This window comes from Anticarsia gemmatalis, chromosome 9 (genome assembly GCF_050436995.1).
Source record: "Anticarsia gemmatalis isolate Benzon Research Colony breed Stoneville strain chromosome 9, ilAntGemm2 primary, whole genome shotgun sequence".
NCBI classification, from domain to species: Eukaryota; Metazoa; Arthropoda; class Insecta; order Lepidoptera; family Erebidae; genus Anticarsia; species Anticarsia gemmatalis.
In genome coordinates, this window is record NC_134753.1 from 7,326,510 (window position 1) to 7,346,886 (window position 20,377).

Genomic DNA, 20,377 nt, shown 5'->3' on the forward strand with positions numbered 1-20,377 from the left:
TGTTTTCTCGCAAACGCAGAAAAATCAGACCGTATCCTTTGTGTTGTTGTGGAACGATGTTTTGGAACCTTATTATATAGTTACCGTTTTCTGATTTTATATTTTGGAATACTGATAGTATAATTAGGTTTTGACGAGTTATAACTGGGGCTACTGGAGTTCATATCAAAACGCCATTTATGACACAACACTATATATTAAACGGTGATAAAGCATCATGTCATTGTTAGGTAGGAACATGGCTGGTACTTATTTTATTTGATTTACTTGAGAAATATTATGTAGGAACAGGTTTTCTATATAAACACAGCATTTCTTTATGCAGTAGAAAGTAATCTTACGAAGGAATAAAGTAGTGTTTGAGATTCACAATTCTTTATTAGAACTTATACCTAACCTACACTTTAGTGAGAATCAGCAGCACACAGTACAGTAAGAAATTGATAGGGAATCGTGGTTGTCTTGTTGCTGAGTATTTCTTCAGGCTCGGGGGGATTATTCTGCAAAAAAGAAAAAAAATATATATATTTAGTAGACTTAAAGTTTTTAGCCTTCAGTATCAGACTAGTTTTTTTGTTAGTTCCCGATAAATGGTTTATTTATAATACCGACAGTTTATAATGATTTATCAAAGTGAGAAGTGGCTGGTTTTTTATAATCCGCCAATGCTTAACATAATCTTAATGATTAAAAATTATATTAACACCTGTCATAAAGATTAGGTCAGTCTATCACATTCTTTAAGATAGGAAGAATAATAATTATAGTATCTGTCGGCTAGTCTCACAAAATTTTACTCGTAATAAAACTCAAGGTACTATTCATAAAAATATATGAAGTTCTGAAAGGCTTATAAAAAGTTTTGTTTTCTTAACTCCTTAGCGAAATGAAAAGGAGAAAGCATAATATAGTAGTATTTTTAACTAAAATAGGTTTGTAGTGTGTTTATGAATGAGAGGGTAAGTATATTAGTAAACATGAATGACTGTGAATCGAGGTCGTATTACCAAGTGTGGGTGATGTTGTCGCTGATGCTGCAGCAGCTTGGCCCTCGTGGCGTACTGTCGCGGGCACACGGGACACGCGGCCGGGGCACACTCGCGGGACCCTCCGTCCAGCCGCGCTGGACGCGGCATGCGGCTCTTGTCCATGTCTAACAACAAACATTTACTTTAGTATGACTTTTATCTAATATCTCGTGGGAATCGAGAATTCTTCGTAAAGCGAGTTCAATTTTATTCTAGTGTGATTAACATTTTTCAATAGCGAAATGGATGTCAGGATACAGCCTCCGCGGCTTCCGAATACGAGTTAAGCGTACAGTTTTGTCGATATGGATGGATATGAGCGTGAGTGGCAAAGATATTAGTAAAAGTATTATCATCGGGATAATCGTCTAATCATCAGAATATAAGTCATAGTTCGAGTCGCGCTGATAGCGGTGGCTTTAGAGTGAGTGCTAGTGTAGGTGGGTCATGCGTTTACCGGGGTGGTGCAGACGCGCGTGTCGGTCTCGCTTGGCGGCGGTGCGGTAGAGCTTGGGGCAGGCGGCGCACGGGTAGTGCAGCACGCGGCGCCGCAGCGGCACGCGCGCCGCCGTGCCGTGCACGCGCCACAAGTGGTTCACCAACATGCCGCGCCGCTGGGGACAGAACACACACGTTAACTACAATATTCTAGAACGACTTACTTGTTCTTCCTCACACCAGAGTTTGCTATTCTATAAATAGGTATCTATGAAGTGGGAACCATGTAAAAGTGGCGTAACTATACCGTTCGAGGCCCGTGGCAAATTCATCGGATGGGCCCCCTCCCCCCAATATAAAAAAAGCTGAAATGTGTGATAAGTAAAAAATTGGGAGTTGGGATGCTCTTCCAATCGGGGGCCCCTTCCAGCTGGGGTCCTATGGAATTTTTCCGACATCCCACCCTGTAGTTACGCCACTGCTACGCAACATCTCTTCTACTATAAAAATGTAACACTTTAGTCAGGTAAAGGACGAATCTAGGATACGAATACCCCAACCCGTAAGATTGCAGGCTACTACGGCTAGAGAGCACAGCAAAACTAATAAGTATCGTATTGCTTTCCAGCGTCTGAGTACCAAAAAAGGGGGGTGGGGAGTGATTAAGTTTGTGTAAATCGGTTCCGCAGTTCACTCGTGACATAACATACTAGAGCACGAGACTTTTGAAAAATCAAGTTACTTCCTAGACTTTCTGCAAGCACAAGTTATATTGAAGTTATGCCTTTTAAATTGCTTTGATAGAAAATTAAGTTATATATACCTTGAAAACGTATTCACACCGGTCACATTTGTATAGTGTATCAGATTCGACTGTTTTTGCGCTGGGTAAGTCAGTACCTTCACTACGAACGGCCTCCTTAAAAATACAAGTCAAATCAAATCAAAGTCAATTTAGAATACAAAGTGCTTGAGTATCCTAGTTTAATTCTTTCAAGATGTAATAAGGTTCTTCACTGACCTTGTCTGCCTCTCCTTCATTGGAATGTTGAGTAAAAACGTGTTGCGCCAATTGTTCCTTATTAGGGAACACTTTTTTGCATTCGCATTCGAAACGTCGTGCTGGACACGCACTGCATGAACGAAAGATAAATTTAAGGTCATATTGAATACGTAATATAGCCAGAAAAGTAAAGCTTTCCAAGCCACCTGAGTAAGTAGCACAATGCGATTTGTTTCATATCGCACAATAGATGAAACGCAGCATTGCACGTTTTAAGCACGCCAACATATATCTCTAGTCTATCACAAAAGCAGTTACGTGTGTAGGTACGCGACATGTGCGTAGCGCACGTAGACACGTGCATTGTAAATAGAATGCCCTTTCAATAAAAGCTTGAATTAAAAATAACTGACAAGTTTACCGAACATGCCGACGTTTTTTTCCTGCTGGGACTTCTTCATTACAATATGGACATGTCGTTGGTTCAGTCTTTTTCTGTACGACTTTGCTCTGCAAGAAAAAATACATAGTTATGCACAAAATAAGAGGTTTAATGTAACACAGAAGTTAGAAAACCGCGGCTTTGACTGTTAAGATAAAAAATATCTAGCGATAACAAAAGACATGAGACTACTAAAATTTGGGAGTATTTCTTAGAAAAAAAATATTCTGTTGACAAATATAACAAACAAAAAGAACCAGAAAGTATAAATAAAAATACAAACCTCTTCCTTTGGTAAAATATTCGTTTTATTCGTACATTCAGTCAAAGAATCCATATCAGTTGGTAGAGGGCTCTCGCTGACGAGTTCGTAGGGGTTAAATACTTCGGACCGCGAGTTCCCTGATATATCAAGACTAGGCATACGGTCCGTATCAAACAAATTAGTAGAGAAGTCTAAACCGTTGGAGTAGTTCTGAAAACTCTCGTCTGAAGGTAATCGGTTATCTTCACTGTTCAATGATGTGTTTAAATTTGCTTCGGGTAGTATTTCATTGCTGCTGTTGTCACTAAAACATAAATGCGTTAATTAGCTAAATCGTTAACTAAGTTATAATATTAACTGGGCTACTGAGTGACTGACTGATCAATGAAACTGATGCCGAAACTACGGATAATAGAAAGTTGAAATTTGAATGAATGAATTTCTAAGAAAGATTATTTGGAAAATTAACAAGGAGTTAAATTTCCACACGGGTAAAGCCGCAGGTGGAACACTAGTAAAATATAATACCTTTTTTGTGTTTTGTTACTGCAGTATCGGGCCACATGTCGTCGTAGTCTGTGGACATGTAAATAGAAAAAGATTAAAAAATATACCAACTTTTAAAAAAACTCTTAGACTCAGTGGGTACTCACGTGAATATTCTAGAAAAAGTTCTAGTACAGTGGCGACATCGGTATCGACGTTTGGCCAGTTCTTTCGGTTCCTGAAACCAGTGAAAGAAATGTTAAAAAATACTTTAAAACTGCATTGGTATGGAAAAACTGTTGATCCAACACAAATTGTAACATCTTATGATATTATTATTCAGATATTATTATGCATTATAGGAATCTTTATCTTTGTAGAATTAGATAAAGGTTTACTTGACACAGGATCAATTCTTAGGGCTTTTTTAAACATATCAAAATTTGCATTATTAAATATACCTGTCGATGTGTTCTCATGTGTCGGTGTAATTGAGTTGCTGACTGCAATGCACGATGACACTCATAACACCACCATTTTTTCTTAACCACTGGAGCTTCTACAATTAAAACAATACATTTTGGAGCAGAAATATAAAATATTTGCATTTTTAAATACAGACCAAGTTATGACCATAGTTTATTTACATGGGACATTGCATTTGTATGCCCACAATAACATATATTATATGTGGAGGTCCGATAGGTAGTTCTTCCACATAACATAATGGTATTCAGAGAGTGTTGTTAAGTATTGAGACTGGAAGCTGACACCAACTTAGATGGGAAAAAGGCTGGACTGACTAACTGATTACAACATGACGGATCACGAAAATAAACAGTAGTAACAATATTATTATCATGACAAGAAAAACGAGTCAGTTTGCACTAGTCTGCAGTAACAAAATTAACTAACCAATTCCATAAAATGACATGTAAGCGAGGCGCCCATAGCCAGTTGCGCTCACCGGTCGGTAAACGATCTGTGGGTTAAGCGACCATTGGCGCGGTCATTCCATAGATGGGTGACCGCATAGTGGTATTTGAACTGGGCATCTCCGTGCTTCGGAGGGCACGTTAAAAGTCGGTCCCGGTTGTTGTCTACTGAGATAACAGTCGTTAAGCCACGTCAAAGGCCTCCCGGGCGGCTTGAACAACTTTGACACTAGGTTGACCACTAACCATACGACAAACAACAAACAAACAACATGTAAGCAAGCTATAAATACCTGTCTCAATTCCTTTAATAGGTCGCGATAATCTGTAATCTTGCGCGTACTGTTTGGAATAGCCTAGCATTAACCGTTTCCGAGGTGGCAGGGCTTCTGTAGTGATTATATACAATTCTTCGTTTTCTTCGTAAATCCAAACATTAGCCGTTGTTTCATCGCCAAGTGGTAGTAAACCAATCCAGTTTGATTTATCTAAAAATGAGAGAATATCAGGGATTTTGTAAAAAAAACCACCTAGAATTTTTTTTTATGTCTTATTTAGGGCTCTATCTATTCTAATATTATAAAGCTGAAGAGTTTGTTTGTTTGTTTGTTTGAACGCGCTTATCTCAGGAACTATTGGTCCGATTTGAAAAATTCTTTTAGTGTTAGATAGCCCATTTATCGTGGAAGGCTATAGGCTATATATCATCACGCTACGACCAATAGGAGCAGAGTAGCAATAAAAAATGTTACAAAAACGGGGAAAATTTTGAACCATTCTCTCTTATGTGACGCAAGCGAAGTTGCGCGGGTCAGCTAGTTAAGTATATGAATTAAAGATTTCAAACATTCTTTAAGGGTTTTTACTTTTTATAAGTTGATTTAACTAATGTTCGTTATCTCAAAATAATAAACTTATAAGTCTATCTTACCTTTATCTGATGTGTCAATGTGTATGATATTTTCTCCTTGTCTTAATAAAAATATTGGCATTTCATTTGCTGCTGCATTCAACACAAGCATACCGACATCTAATTCTGTCACAGTTTGTTTTATACCTGCAAAATAAAGGAAATGTTATGCACACTCAATAGTTGTGGCATATTGTTTTATACCTACAAAATAATAGAATTGTGCATACTTAATCCAAGGTAAATGGAGTAATAGAACATTTGCCAGCTGTGCTTTCAAAACATCTCTTTTATCGTCTGTTTCAGATTTCATGTCAATTTAATCTGAATTTAGTACAGGTTTTCCTTTTTTAAGCACCAACTGCACAATTATTACTTAGTGTTTGTTTACTTAAGTTTGTTGTTGAATACTTTCATTACTTACCTTGTATCGGCCCAAATCTCGTGCTTTTAGGTAATGTGCGCCGAGAAAATATTACATTCCTTTTACGCATTTGAAGTATGGTGGGTAGTACTGCCATCGCACGTGGAAGTACAATGCAATCAGGCACATGAACTGAAAATTATAAATTATAGGTAATTAATATTAATTACCAGTTATCATATCATAAGTATCTATCTATCCCTGGATATCTTTCTACAAATCTGGCAAATTAAATCAATGTCAAAGTAAATATAACTTTATGACTGTACCATCAATATTTATGAGCCATTTAAGAAATTTTTGGAAATAACTTGTAAAATCAACACTAAATACAATCGGGAAGAACCACTTTTCAGACAAAAAAATAACCATTAAAATTAGTTCACTAAGTAAAGTCTAGAAAATATTGATCAATAGCTTCTAAAATAAAACTAAATAAGCCATATCGTAAGCCTTATCACCCGCAGTTAATACTTTAATAACTTACCATAATTCTTTATCAATTGTTTCTTCGAAGCGTCTGTGTTTTCAGTTTCATTAGGAATGTTTATAGTTGGTACATTAAAATCCGTTACACAAGTCTCAACTGATATTTCTTTTACAGCAGTGCGTTGCGGCACTGGTAGTTTTTGTGACTGAATGGGTGTTGAATATAATTGTTTTGGTACAACATATTTTACTGATGGATCTGGACATGAATCTACAAGAAAAAGGAACAAAACATGTTTTATTAACAAAATCATTAAAACTATACATGTTTATTTCGTTTTCTAATATAATTATAAATAGTTGATAATTATAAAGTAAACAATTCAAATCTAACACAGATATTTAATTATTTTTTTAGAAGAATAATTTCCAAAAGAACAATTTGGTTAGGGTTGAAAGCGCACTCAAAATAAACAGAAATCTAAAAGTCATATTACCTAATAACACTTTAAATTGATCCTGCTTTTTATCCTCCTTGGATTGTAGAGGTAAAAAGAAGTCATGACTGTTATTTGATTGCTGAAAAAAGATAGTTAACACATGTATCATTAGTTGTTTGTTTTGTTTTGCAATTTCGACGACTCTCTATTATATCAAACTCATAGCCTGGTGCGATGGATAACCAACACAACCAGTGAGAGTTCAGGTGCCGAACCGACAGCTTTAAGTGCTATCCGAGGTATGGAGGTCTACTATCTCAACTTCATCACTTCGGGCTATCATGGAGAATATCTTAATAGGAAAACTTGGAAATAACTTTTTGCCCGGATTTGGGATTCAAACCTCAGACCTTTGTGAGGCAGTCGCAAACACTTACACAATGCAGCACAGAGGAAGTTAATAATTATATTAGTATGTGATGAAGTGATGATATTACATGTTGGCCCGAACTAACAGATGTGCACACTCTCATAGAAGACACTGACACTATGTTATTCTATACATTTTATTTCTGAGGAAATAAAGAAGGTCTGGCCTGGGATATTGCACGTTTTGAAATATTATTTTAACACTGTCATGGTAAGGATAATGATCTTTGTTGATGAATAACTTACTTTTTTAACCAAAGTAAAACTATTTAAAGATAAAAAATATAAGTGACTTACATTGTTTAAAACATGGAGAGGAATAACTTGTGAATCTTCTGTCAAGTTGAGAGCAGAGCCCATTGGCAATAAATACACATGAGTAGGTACACCGTACATGTCCGGATCGGAGTGCGGTAAACCTACAAAATACAAACCAAATATATCAAAACATTCGTTTAATTAGACAAGTTACGAATACTATCATCATATTAAGTAAAAGTTAGAATTATTAAGTACTTACTCATTTTTTTAAATGTTTAGGAACGAAGAGAAAGAAATTAATTTGCCGGTAATTTTATTATCATTACTGTATGTAAATAAACACTTAAATTATGATAAGTAGGGTTGGAAAGAAGTTAAGATTTGTTTTTTATGTTATAGTACACTCAGACACTCTCAAATATAAGTTATAAACTAAAATCGTAACAAATTTCAATAATTATTTTCAATGATTGCAAAATAGTACATTTTCACCACTGTCAAATAAACAGTAATTTTGACAGTTAACAATGACAGTCTGTGACAGTGTCAGTGTTGCCAAGTATTAAAAAAAAAATATTTTCAATTTAACACCCTCTTAAAAATTCTAGGTACTACCTATCTATTATTAAAGCAACGGCAACGCAGTGATAATAGTCTTCTATGCCTAAGCCAGCGTGTTGGAGTTAGGGTCAAACTCCTCTTTCGTTCGGGAGAATATTCTTACCTAGGAGTGGGACAGTTGGTGATGGGTTAAAAAAATGGACAACGGTAGAGTACGCTTTTATTGATGTTCAAGCCTCTAGTAAATTGTAAATTATGATTGAGAAAGAAAGGAATTATAAATAAATACTAAACTAAGTTACTACATTACGTTAAGCATTAGCAACAATCCAATCAGTGAATTTAGAGACGCTAGCAACAACGCTAGGGTAGAAAGGATCAGCGCACTCGAATCCCCATGAAACTACGCCAACAATAATATCACCGGCATGAGCAACGGGGCCTCCAGAATCACCTTGGCAGGCATCCTTTCCTCCAACATCTAATATGCCCGTGCACAACATATTTTCGGTAACACCAGGAAACCTTTCATAGTCCGGTTGCGTCTGAAGGTATTCGTACCGTTCTGTGCACAAAGTGTGATTTATAATGTTAAGCTCGACGTGTTGTAGTTGATCGGAAAATGTACCACCGAACTGAAATGACAACAATATAGTTGTAATGATACTAAAATACTATAGAATAGGCAAGTTAATAAGTACTTTACTTGTATTTACAGTCACCTACCTCTAAACTACCCCAGCCAAGAGTTGTAACAGGTGTGCCATCAGGGAGATTGTAGTTGGGGCCAGAAATACGAGCTGGTTGAATGGAGTCGGAGAAGATAGCAGGATTGGTGAGGCGTAGGACTGCGATATCTGCATCCAGTGGTCTGACGTTAAAGTGCGGAGGAATGGCGTATCGAGCAACGTGATAAGGGTCACCTCCCCACAATCTGAACGAAGTACCTAGGCGTACACGAAACCATTCCGGTGGCTCTCCCCTAAAGAAATGTAGGTATTGTTAAAGGTATATTTTAATCACTATTTCTATTCTCATTTTAAATTAAAAGAACAGTAGGTACCTCACTTTATCAACAGGTAAGCATAAGGATTAAATATTAGTGATCAGTTGATGGATTTAACAATATTTACTTACGAGACGCAGTGTGCAGCTGTTAGAACAGCAAAGTTTGTGATCAAGGAACCACCACAGGAGTGCCTAAACAAGGAGCCTAACCATCCGTATTCCAAATTAGCCATGTAAGGATAGGCCTCCACCGTTGTTGGAGAACCACCAACAATACGGTTCGTGGATTTGGGCGTTGCTGGAAATATAAAAAAGTAGGGTGAAAATATATTTTCGAACTAGATTTAAGTTTTTAAGGTTGAAGAATGCGCTCGTAGCCAGCTGCGCTTACCATTCGGTAAACAATCTGCAGGTTGAAAAACCTTAGGCGATTATTCCATTTAAGGGTGTTTGGCATTTCGGTGTTTAAGCTGAGTGTGGTCCGTGCTTCGAAGGGCAAGTAAAAAGTAGGTTTCAGCTGTTGTCAATAAAGATAACAGTCGTTAAGCTTCTTTTAACTTTTGGCTTTAACAACTTTGACACTAGATTCACCACTAGCCGTAGGTATGTACGATGAATGACATGGTTTATGATACCGCTGGTCCTGGTGTCTCGAATAGAAGGCAGAAGTACTTTTACCGGTTAATTTTGACCGTAAATTAAGACATCTTGATGTCCATATTATTGATTATAAACTTTTTTGAATTTAAATTTGAACTTACCAATAGCGCAACCCAAAAGGCCGAGGAACACGATCACTCGCATGTTGTTGTCAAAACCACTAATGAATATAGAACTCACAACTTCTATTTATTTATATACTTGGATTAACTGGGATACTCTTAGTCTTATCGGTCCATCATTTAGATATGATTAAAAAATTACTATTTAAAGCATACCCATTATCATAGCCGGTACTGCACAATGATTGTACCTATACATTTCTTACAAACACTACACTGGATCATTAATCCGTATAAGTCCAGCAAGTATTTGGCTGTCTCGCCTATACTTATATTGGGATTAAAGTCAAGATGATAAAATATAATTCATAATATTAGGTCATAAGCAAAGTAACTGTAGACACAGTACTTACCAGAAATATCTCGTCTTCATAGTTGTCGATCGGAAACGGGAATCGTGCATGGAATATTTTACATACGTATGAGATGATTATGAATTTTTATTTTATTTTATCGATTCAGACACATATCATGATGTTTGTTAGTTGTAGACTTATAGTAGGTATATGAGTGCTAATGGATAGGTACTTGTTACGTTATCACGTGATTTTTATACATCTGCTCACACGTTTGTATCGGATGGGATATCCGATATTCATCGATAAACCGTAAAACTGTAGGTACCTACTACTTTCTTGTAGGTACGCACAATTTGTTGTGCTTAAACAATTTATACGTAGGTAACTTATACATATGAAAAATCAATAGGTCTAGAGGTGTAATTTCATATTTCAATTTGTTAGAGAAACTAAGTGAAAAGAAAACTACTGGCGATATTTTTTAAATTCTGTTGGGCAAGCAATCATCAAATTATGACGTGACACGATTTGTTTGTAAAATGTATGGGCACCATACGGGCAATCAAAATAATCAGCACAATGTTATCCACCGCTTTGTAGAACGTACATCCATTATACTAGTACACCTGGAAACACCTTATTGTGTCTGTCTGAGAGTGTTAAAAAAAATAGGTAGGTACTGAGCCAAAACATTACTGCGAAAATTAAAAATAGGCAGCATAACTGTTGTAATTATGACATTGTGTTTATTTACACAATTACACAATAATAAACATTTTGTTATATGATTCCCAATGAACTTATTCATAAGTTCAAGTACCTACTTGAACTTATAGGAGTCACAAAATAATTGAGAACCTACCTAGGTTCTCAATTATTTTGTGACTCCTATGTAACATTGAAATATATAATTAATGAGATATGTACTTAATAACGTTATGTCATTATAGTCTAAGCGTTAGCGACGATCCAGTCAGTAAAGTAAGAGACGCGAGCTTGAACTCCAGGGTAGTAAGCGTCACCGCATCCGAAACCCCAGGAAGTAACACCAACAATGATATCTCCATTGTGAGCGACGGGACCACCAGAGTCACCCTGGCAGGCGTCCTTGCCACCGAAGTCCAAGTTACCAGCACACATCATGCCATCAGTGATGATAGGCCAGTCTACGAAATCGGGTTGTGTCTTCAAATAAGCATATCGTTCTTTGCACAAGCTGTGGTTCACAATATTGATGTCGACATGTTGCAGTTGCTCGGAAGGAATACCATTAGTCTGAAAATTAAGAAAATAATTTGATGATAGGTGAAGATAGGAATGTAAAATTATTCTGGGTCTTCAGCTACCTATACCAAATTTCATCGTAATTGGTTCATATGTACATACATTCTCACAAACTTTCACATTCATAATATAAGTAGGATATGTACGCTTTCTTTTATACTATTCGGTCTTCACTCATGTTACTTAATCTATTCGTGTCCGCTAATTACCCAAACATAGTGTAAGTTGCTTCAAATAATATTTACCGTAGTGCGGCCCCATCCCACAGCAGTGATGGAGGTGCCATCGGGGAGTAGGTAGTTGGGTCCAGCGATGCGAGCGACACCTATACTGTTGGAGAACACGGCGGGGTTGCCGAGCCGGATAATAGCGATGTCGGCGTCGAGAGGTCTATCTGGAGGGCTGTATAACTCGTGCATGATGATCTGTGCTACAGTGTGAACGTCGCCGCCGGACGTCCTCAGTGAAGTACCGAGACGCACACGCCATCGTTCGGGTAGATCACCGCTAGAAAATAATTTAAAGTAGGTAGGTACATTAATATAATATTATAAGCATTATAAGAGCAGTGATAGCCGAGTAGTATAAGTTGACACCTCCCACGCCAGTGGTCGCAGGTTCGAATCCGAGGCAACACACCAATGACTTTTCGAAGTTATGTGTGTATTAGAAAAAATTATCACATGCTCCAACGGTGAAGGAAAACATCGTGAGGAAACCTTGCATGCCTAAAATTTGTTTAATACATTTATTGAGGGCAAGCAAAGTCCCCAACCCGCACTTGGCCAGCGTGGTGGACTCAAGGCCTAACCCCTCCCACATTACGGGAGGAGACCCTTGCCCAGCAGTGGGACAGTAATGGGTTAAAATTTATTTATTTTAAATTTAGGTACATTAATAACTATTTTGCTTTATAAATGCTATTAAAGTTAAGCTACTTCAATAATAACTATTTAGCTACCCAGAACGGTGAATCTAATTACCTACTTTTTTTTTAAAGACAACTCCCGCACTAAGAGTTGCTCTTGTGTCGCGGGGACTTTTACAAACATACAAACAACAGACACAAAATTCTACTAACCGAGCATCGCTATTTTTTTAATGTATCACTGTTGCTACTGAACTTATCTTTATATTAATAAGAATTGTATTGAAGATAATGTCTAAGTAAATACATAATTATTCGACTTACTCGTAGCAGTGTGCAGCAGAGAGTACTGAACGTATATTGATCAGTGTACCTCCACAAGCTTGCGAAAAGAACTGTCCAAATCCGAACTGCATGTTAGCCATATAAGGGTATCTCTCCACTGTTGTGTCAGAACCACCCACAATACGGACGATTCTTTCGGGAACCGCTGTGGAAAAGATTATATTGATAAGAATACAGCTTGATGTTCAGTGAGACTCAGTTCAGTATTAAGAAATTCTATTTTGTGCTAATGCACACGGTATGTTTTTAATATTGTAACTCTGGGCTGGACGTATTGTCGAGTAAGTAGGTACTTACATAAATTATTGAAGAAATATCTAAGTATTGAGTTCAGTGGCGGATTAAGACAACTTATTGACATGGACTTTTGCAGCTTTCCATATTATTATGGTGTGTTTTAATAATATTTCATTTAAACAGATTCTTGATAATTATTTGCGTTGGAAAATACTCAATTACGTAAGGTATATTAAAGACAAGATAAATTAAATGTGACTTGTTATTTTTCGGGCTTCACGACAAGCTGATTTAAAGCAGTCTTATCATTTATGTAATTGCACTGTTTTAGTTATTTTAGACGTAATGGCCTAAGCACTAAGCTTTTGCTTACAAACAAATTCAGCATTAATCATGGCGCCACTATCCAAATAATACCTACTAAACTGCTGATCCACATCTTACCCCCGGTTTCTGAGTACATCTAGCGGTAGCGTTTTTTTTTATATGAGTTTAAACGCTATTGAATAGACAAACTATCGCTAAATGTACCTCAAAAACCGGGGGTTAGTAATACTGTCTTTTTACATGGAGGCGATCAAAGACCCAACTTATTAAGTAGCTATAGACACAATCCTCAAAAATCTATCCTTTCTTTAGTGTAGTATTGAAAGTAGCTCTTTCTTCTTAAAAATTATGTGAAAACACTTACCAAAAGCGGAACCGATAAGAGCTAACAGGATTACAGCCCGCATTGTAATGATCACTGACACCAGTTCAGTAGTGGACCTATGGTTGGTCTTTTTATACCAAAAATATGATATCGATATAAATGATAATAAAATTATCACAGAATAATAATGAATGAACTTAATCCGCCCATCTATCTATTTTATATCTACTTTAAATTGTGGTAAAACCTGGTGGACGGCGGAAGATTTATCGTATGAAAAACATTTAGGGTTTTAACATTTAGAGAGCCAGTGATTTAAGGCATTCAATGTTGATTGGAGCCCTTTTGTGGAGACAGGTGAGTTAGGCGCAGTGTCGTCCATAAGCATGGCTGGTTGTGCCTGAATAATCACTGCGATACCGTCGGTGTACTGTGCGTAGCAGATTTTGTGAAGATGCCTTACAAGATCTAGACCGGGTATGTGACGCTCTGGTCGCTAAACCGTGGATACTTTTAGTTTGTGTAACATTCCTACAATATGAATGCAACAGCGGTTTGTTTTAGCAGCAGTTTTTTAACTGCATAGCGCAGACTGCAAAGAAATGATGACACTAGTTCATCAGCGTGCCTTTGGTTGGCCTTTTATAAAAAAAATCTGATATCTTTATCTGAAGGTATATTTTTTGTAAACGATTAAAAATTATTACATTATAATAATGAGTCAACTTAATCTGTACGTCTATCTGTTCCATATCTACTTAAAATGGGGTAAAACCTGTTGGTAGATTCATAATAAGTACTCAAAAATTACCTGTGTGTGTCAGTCTCGAATAAAAAGTGATGTTGACCGTATATTTATTTGGAGAGCTAGTGAATTAACGCTTTCAGTGGCGTGCAGTGTGGATACCGGCCTTTTCGTGAAGACAGTCAGGTGAGTTAGACGTCATCGGTAAGCACGGCTACTTGTACCTGACTATCATTAGGGTATATTGGGCGTAGACGATCTTGTGAGACACCGGCGCTAAGGGACCACTCTAGCTAGAAATACTGTATCTTCCGCCACTTAGAACTAGGTACCGATTTTCTTCTAATAAAAATATGTAACTATAGCGATCCGTCTTTTAACTGTATACATTAACAGCTTGTACCTTAAACTAATCATAGGTATGGTGCTAAAGATTGGTTATAGCTCTTGGATCCGACATTTCTCAAAGACATTTCTGTCCGGCTTTATAACACTAGTGCCTAGACCGAACGATCATTTTCATTAAATAAATACTAAAGCATTGCTCGATCCAATAGGCACAGCGCACCACTGAGTGTTGTTTTAATGTTTAAACTTTTATCTGATTTGATTGTTAACATGAAAAACCATATTTCTGATGTTATTGTTTATTATGTACATTATATTATTATACTCCCGTACGTACTGCGCAACATATTTCAAATATTATGATTCGTGTTATGAGACAAGTAACTAGTTACTTATTAACTTAATAACTTATGCGTTAGCGACGATCCAGTTACTGTAGTAAGAAACGCGGGCGAGAACACCAGGGTAGAAAGCGTCACCGCATCCGAAACCCCAGGAAGTAACACCGACAACGATGTCTCCATTGTGAGCGACGGGGCCACCAGAGTCACCCTGGCAGGCGTCCTTGCCACCGACGTTCAAGATACCAGCACACAACATGCCGTCAGTGATGTCGGGCCAGCGGTCGTATCCGGGCAGGGTCTTCAGGTAAGCGTAACGTTCCGCGCACAGGTCCTGATTTACAGTGTCGATGTCGACATGTTGCAGCTGCTCGGAAGGCAGACCACCGCTCTGAAAATGAATAATTGTCATTTAACATTATAGTTTTAAAAGTAGGTTGTCTATTTGTATTGCTATCGACATCAAATGTTGGAATAGTATTAGTATTCAAAGGTATGTATGTATACAATACTAGCTGACCCGCGCAACTTTGCTTGCGTCACATAAGAGAGAATGGGTCATAATTTTCCCCGGTTTTGTAACTTTTTTTTACTGTTACTGTTCTCCTATTGTAGCGTGATGATATATAGCCTATAGCCTTCCTCGATAAATGGGCTATCTAACACTGAAATATTTTTTCAAATCGGACCAGTAGTTCCTGAGATTAGCGCGTTCAAACAAACAAACAAACAAACTATTAGTATCTTATCTTATCTTATCTTAGGGGTGGGGGTGCCAGTTAATGACTGGCTGACACTTCGACCATTCCTGATCCTTTGTGTCACCCCCTCCTTTGCTGCTCTAGACGTTGGGGGGCAGGGCAAAACTTATCAGTTTTGCTATGCACCCCACCGGAAGCAGCCTGTAGTCTTCTGGTTTAGGGTAACCGCATCCTAGAAGATCCATTCTTTTCCTTCCTAAAGCATCACACTCGCACAGTATGTGTTTCATGGTTTCTGCTTCTTCATTGCAGTGCCTGCATTTGGGGTCATCTATGGCACCTATTTTGTTTAACATGTAGTTCGTGCCGTAGTGTCCTGTGAAAGCACCAAGTATTTTCTTGATGCTGTCTTTGCTGAGGTTTATTAGGTTATTACTCCAGCTTTTGTTGACGTTATTTATGAACAGTTTCGAATGGGTTAGTCCAGATATGGCTTTCCATTCTTTCAGATGCTGGTCCCTGGTGAAGTTGGTTATTGCCAGTTTGACTGTCGCATCAGGTAGTCCAATTATTGGTTCTGGACCTATTGGGAGTGATTCTGATCCTTTCCGTGCAAGTTCATCAGCTTTCTCATTCCCATCTATGCCCGCATGGCCTGGTACCCAAACTAGCCTAACGTTGTTTGTACGACCTACCTTGTTCAGGTTCTTTATGCAATTCAGTACAAGTCCCGAATTGACCTTAAAACAGCAGAGAGCTTTAATAGCTGCTTGACTGTCGCTGAGTATATAAATGTCGCGATTTTTTGTATCTCGTTTTATAATCTCTTGGGTGCATTCGATGATTGCGTGTACTTCTGCTTGGAAGACTGAAGCATATCTGCCTAGGCTAGTGCTTATGCTGCAGTCCTCCGAGTGAACGCCTGCTCCTGTGCCGTTCTGCATTTTGGAGCCATCGGTGTACCATATCTGTCTCGATTTGGTTTGTGTGTAGAGACCTTGACTCCATTCTTCTCTCGTCGGAATCGTCATCTTAAAGTTTCTGTGAGTGACTAGTATTGTCTGTATTTTGTCAGAGTTCATATCTAGCATCTCTTTTAGATGAGGTTTTATGCCCATGTTTGTATGGTTGCACGTCATCATCTTCCTTGTCCCGAGGTTTGCATCTTTGAGTCTTTTCAACGCATTGATTGCCTCTCTTTGGACTGTAAGGTGCAATGGAGTGATTCCAAGTAAGGTTTCCATTGCCGCCGTTGGTGTTGTTCTGAAGGCACCTGTTATAGACATGCAGGCAACCCTTTGGATTGTGCTGAGCGCTTTCTTGCATGTCTCTTTATTGGTTCTTGGCCACCATACTACACTTCCATACTTGATGATGGGTAGGATCATCATTGTGTAGATCCAGTATAGTACCTTTGGTTGGAGTCCCCATGTTTTGCCATAGGCCCTCCTGAGCATGCCAAAAATTCTTAAGGATTTATTGGTTATATGCTCCTGGTGTTTTTTCCAGGTCAGATCTTTGTCCAGTATGAGTCCTAAGTATTTGACCTGTGTCGACCATTGTAATTCTTCTCCTGCCATCTTTAGGCTTTTGAAGTTTTTGAGGTCTCTTTTCCTAGTAAAGTACATCGTGGTGGTTTTACTAGGGTTGATGGATAGGTGGTTTTCTCTGCTCCATCTTTCTGCTATTTTGATCGCTTCTTGTGACAACTGCGAGACGATCGTCGGAATTTTTCCGTTGACCATAATGGCTAGGTCATCTGCGTAACCTACCGTGTAGAATGGTCCTGTGTTCAGTTCTTTCATTAGCGAATCGACCACTAGGCTCCACAGCAGAGGCGACAGCACCCCTCCCTGTGGGCAGCCTCTGGTTGTTTTGATGTGGATTGTATCGCCAGCTAACGTGGAACTGATAACTCTGTTTTGCAGCATATTCCCGATCCATCTGCAGATGGTTGGGTTCACGCCATGTTTTAAAGCAGCATCTTGGATAGCTTCGAAGGTGGTTCTGTCAAAGGCCCCTTCTATATCTATGAAGGTGGCCACGCATATTTCTTTGCTTTCCAGTGCTGCCTCTGCTCGTTCTATCACTAGATGAAGAGCTGTTTCGGTCGATTTCCCTTGTTGATAAGCACATTGCCTATCGTGGAGTGGATTGTTTCTTAAAGGTCCGTCTCTTATATGTTTGTCAATCAGCTTTTCGATCGTTTTAAGTAGAAACGATGTAAGGCTGATGGGTCGATATGACCTAACATCTTCGTAGTTTGTTTTTCCCGGTTTAGGCAGGTATACTACTTTCACTTTTGACCATAGTTTTGGTATATGGCCATAGGCTAGGCATGCTCTGTAAATACGCACCAAGTGTGGTATTAACACATTGCTGCCTTTTTGTAGGAGTATGGGGTATATACCATCTGGTCCTGGTGATTTGTAGGGCTTAAAGCTGTCAATTGCCCATTTCAGAAGGTTCCCATCTACTATTTTCCTGGCTGTGTTCCATTCAGCCCTTGACGTCTTGATGAGATTTTCTTCGCTATGCGTTATATCTTCATCTGTCATTATGTTGATGATAGTTAACTATTAGTATAGATTAGTATAGATTCTCTCTTATGTGACACAAGCGAAGTTGCGCGGGTCAGCTAGTGTTGGAATATTATTAGTATTCAAAGGTATACAATATTATGTAGTTAGAATATTTACCGATGTAGTGCCCCATCCAATAGCAGTGATTGAGGTGCCATCGGGGAGTTGATAGTTGGGTCCAGCGATGCGAGCGACACCGATGCTGTTGGAGAACACGGCGGGGGTGCTGAGGCGGATGATAGCGACATCAGCGTCAAGGGGTTTGTTGGGAGGGTTGTACTGCTCGTGCATGATAATACGGGCTACACTGTGAATGTCGCCGCCCGAAGATCTCAGAGAGGTACCGAGACGCACACGCCACCACGACGCTGGATCACCACTAAAAAAAAGTTTGTATTGTTTATTTTTGTTAAGACATTTTATATGCGCGGATTTATGTTAGATACACATGATGATTGATAACCCATATGACAGGTTGTTAGAAATTAAAATTGAGTTAAATCAGCAATTTGGTTTTTCACGTAGGTACTGTCAAACAATACAGGCTACATACAGGATAAGTCAAGCAATCAAGGCATGTCCGAGTTAATTCTAAAGCGACGATTGTCTAACAAGAAATCAATCGGCCTTTGGAATAACTGACATAATTTCAATTTCTTGATAAAAAAAAATCATGAATTTACCAGAAAAAAAATATCATGCATTCCTAAAGAGTCACTACTATAGTAGTATAGGCATAGTACCTTGGATACCATGGATTATATTAATAAACATAACTTACTCGAAGCAGTGGGCAGCTGAGAGAACAGAGACTGCATTGATCAGGGAGCCACCACAAGCCTGCGAGAACCATGAGCCGAAGAATCCGTACTGCATGTTAGCCATATAGGGGTAGGTCTCCACAGTTGTGTCGGAACCACCCACAATACGGTTGATTTTTTGGGGAACCGCTGTAAATAACAATAGTTAATTACTCATAAGTATAATGAATACACTGGATTGGGAACCTATAAAAAATAATATCAGAACGCCCTTTCTGGTAGAACCCGAAAGTTATTTTGTTCACCTCATGTTTAATTATTAAATGTTCTTGTTCCGGGTACATTACCATAGTATATAGCTGTATGTAAAGATGAAATGAAATATCTCTCTCAGATTAACATGATAACTGAGATATTTAGGGATTTACTTTCAAATTTGTTACGAACAAATGCGGCCGTTTATCTCGAAAGCCGGAGAAGCTAAGTTTGTAGACTATTAAATTTGATTCCAGTCGTGATAAGTAGGTAGCTAAGTTAATAAAAAACGAAATTTTGTAACAAAAGCAGGGACCGGCCGGATACTCGTTGAATGGGATTTTTAAGCGCTTAAAAAAAACCCTATCATACATGTTTCACCTTCGAACGGGTGTAGTTAACCCGTCATGAACGGGTTACCCCTTAAACCTCCTGTAACACTGTAACACTGTAACCCATTCCGACTGATGAAATTGTAATATGCACTCTTTATGCAAGCATCTTATTTTTAGCAATGAGGCGCCGCCGCACGGGTGCAAGTAACTCCCCACCATGCAGCTCAAGTTTATTGGGTAACCCAGGGTAACACGAAAAAAAGCTTTTCGGGAAGGTAACCTCTTCAATGGCTTAAGTCATTGAAGGGGTTAACCCCTACACTGGGTTTCGCGGACGTAACTCGAATAAAGGGTAACACTGCGATATGAGTGACCCCTAATATGGGTTACCCAATCCAAAGGCTTAGCTCTAAAGCGGGGTTGTCCGGTCTCTGAACAAAAGGGATAAATATGACGGAGGGAAAGTCACTTACCAAAAGCGGTACCCACAAGGGCTAATAGGACTATGGCGCGCATTGTGCTGATCACTGACACCACTACAGCATTGAACTAATCGTTGCCGTTTATATACTAAGGGTTTGATATCGTTATCTTAAATAGATCCGTTCAAATTTTAGATAAATGATAAAAAATTATCACAAAAATAATTACTGAACTCAATCTGTCATAGTCAATCCATTAATTAATAAGTACCTAATACCTATTAAGAGGTAGGTATACCTATAGCTCATATAATCTTAAGCTTTCCTAGATTAGAGATAATTATTTACTCCTCGGTCGTTC

General features: G+C 38.3%; 4 protein-coding genes across 4 annotated transcripts; all 4 read right to left on the reverse strand.

The window, feature by feature from the left end:
• Window positions 1-358: 358 nt before the first annotated feature.
• Window positions 359-8,116, reverse strand: LOC142975584 (uncharacterized). Its single transcript, XM_076118522.1, has 17 exons — window positions 7,750-8,116; window positions 7,527-7,648; window positions 6,858-6,939; window positions 6,419-6,631; window positions 5,932-6,063; window positions 5,529-5,654; window positions 4,891-5,085; window positions 4,124-4,221; window positions 3,830-3,900; window positions 3,705-3,752; window positions 3,195-3,480; window positions 2,891-2,979; window positions 2,488-2,599; window positions 2,290-2,385; window positions 1,486-1,642; window positions 1,008-1,153; window positions 359-500 (listed from the first exon to the last, which is right to left on the reverse strand). The coding sequence occupies exons 1-17, from the start codon at window positions 7,751-7,753 to the stop codon at window positions 405-407; spliced, it is 2,073 nt and encodes a 690-aa protein (XP_075974637.1). The 5' UTR covers window positions 7,754-8,116; the 3' UTR covers window positions 359-404.
• Window positions 8,117-8,254: 138 nt separating this feature from the next.
• Window positions 8,255-9,965, reverse strand: LOC142975585 (trypsin, alkaline A-like). Its single transcript, XM_076118523.1, has 4 exons — window positions 9,821-9,965; window positions 9,189-9,357; window positions 8,778-9,033; window positions 8,255-8,686 (listed from the first exon to the last, which is right to left on the reverse strand). The coding sequence occupies exons 1-4, from the start codon at window positions 9,861-9,863 to the stop codon at window positions 8,363-8,365; spliced, it is 792 nt and encodes a 263-aa protein (XP_075974638.1). The 5' UTR covers window positions 9,864-9,965; the 3' UTR covers window positions 8,255-8,362.
• A 1,061-nt stretch (window positions 9,966-11,026) lies between these two features.
• On the reverse strand, window positions 11,027-13,663 carry LOC142975428 (trypsin CFT-1-like). Its single transcript, XM_076118251.1, has 4 exons — window positions 13,566-13,663; window positions 12,617-12,782; window positions 11,670-11,931; window positions 11,027-11,415 (listed from the first exon to the last, which is right to left on the reverse strand). Exons 1-4 carry the CDS (start codon window positions 13,606-13,608, stop codon window positions 11,092-11,094), a joined length of 795 nt encoding a protein of 264 aa, XP_075974366.1. The 5' UTR covers window positions 13,609-13,663; the 3' UTR covers window positions 11,027-11,091.
• Window positions 13,664-14,902: 1,239 nt separating this feature from the next.
• On the reverse strand, window positions 14,903-20,153 carry LOC142975421 (trypsin CFT-1-like). Its single transcript, XM_076118238.1, has 4 exons — window positions 20,068-20,153; window positions 19,025-19,193; window positions 18,361-18,622; window positions 14,903-15,351 (listed from the first exon to the last, which is right to left on the reverse strand). The coding sequence occupies exons 1-4, from the start codon at window positions 20,108-20,110 to the stop codon at window positions 15,028-15,030; spliced, it is 798 nt and encodes a 265-aa protein (XP_075974353.1). The 5' UTR covers window positions 20,111-20,153; the 3' UTR covers window positions 14,903-15,027.
• Between the last annotated feature and the right edge of the window lie 224 nt (window positions 20,154-20,377).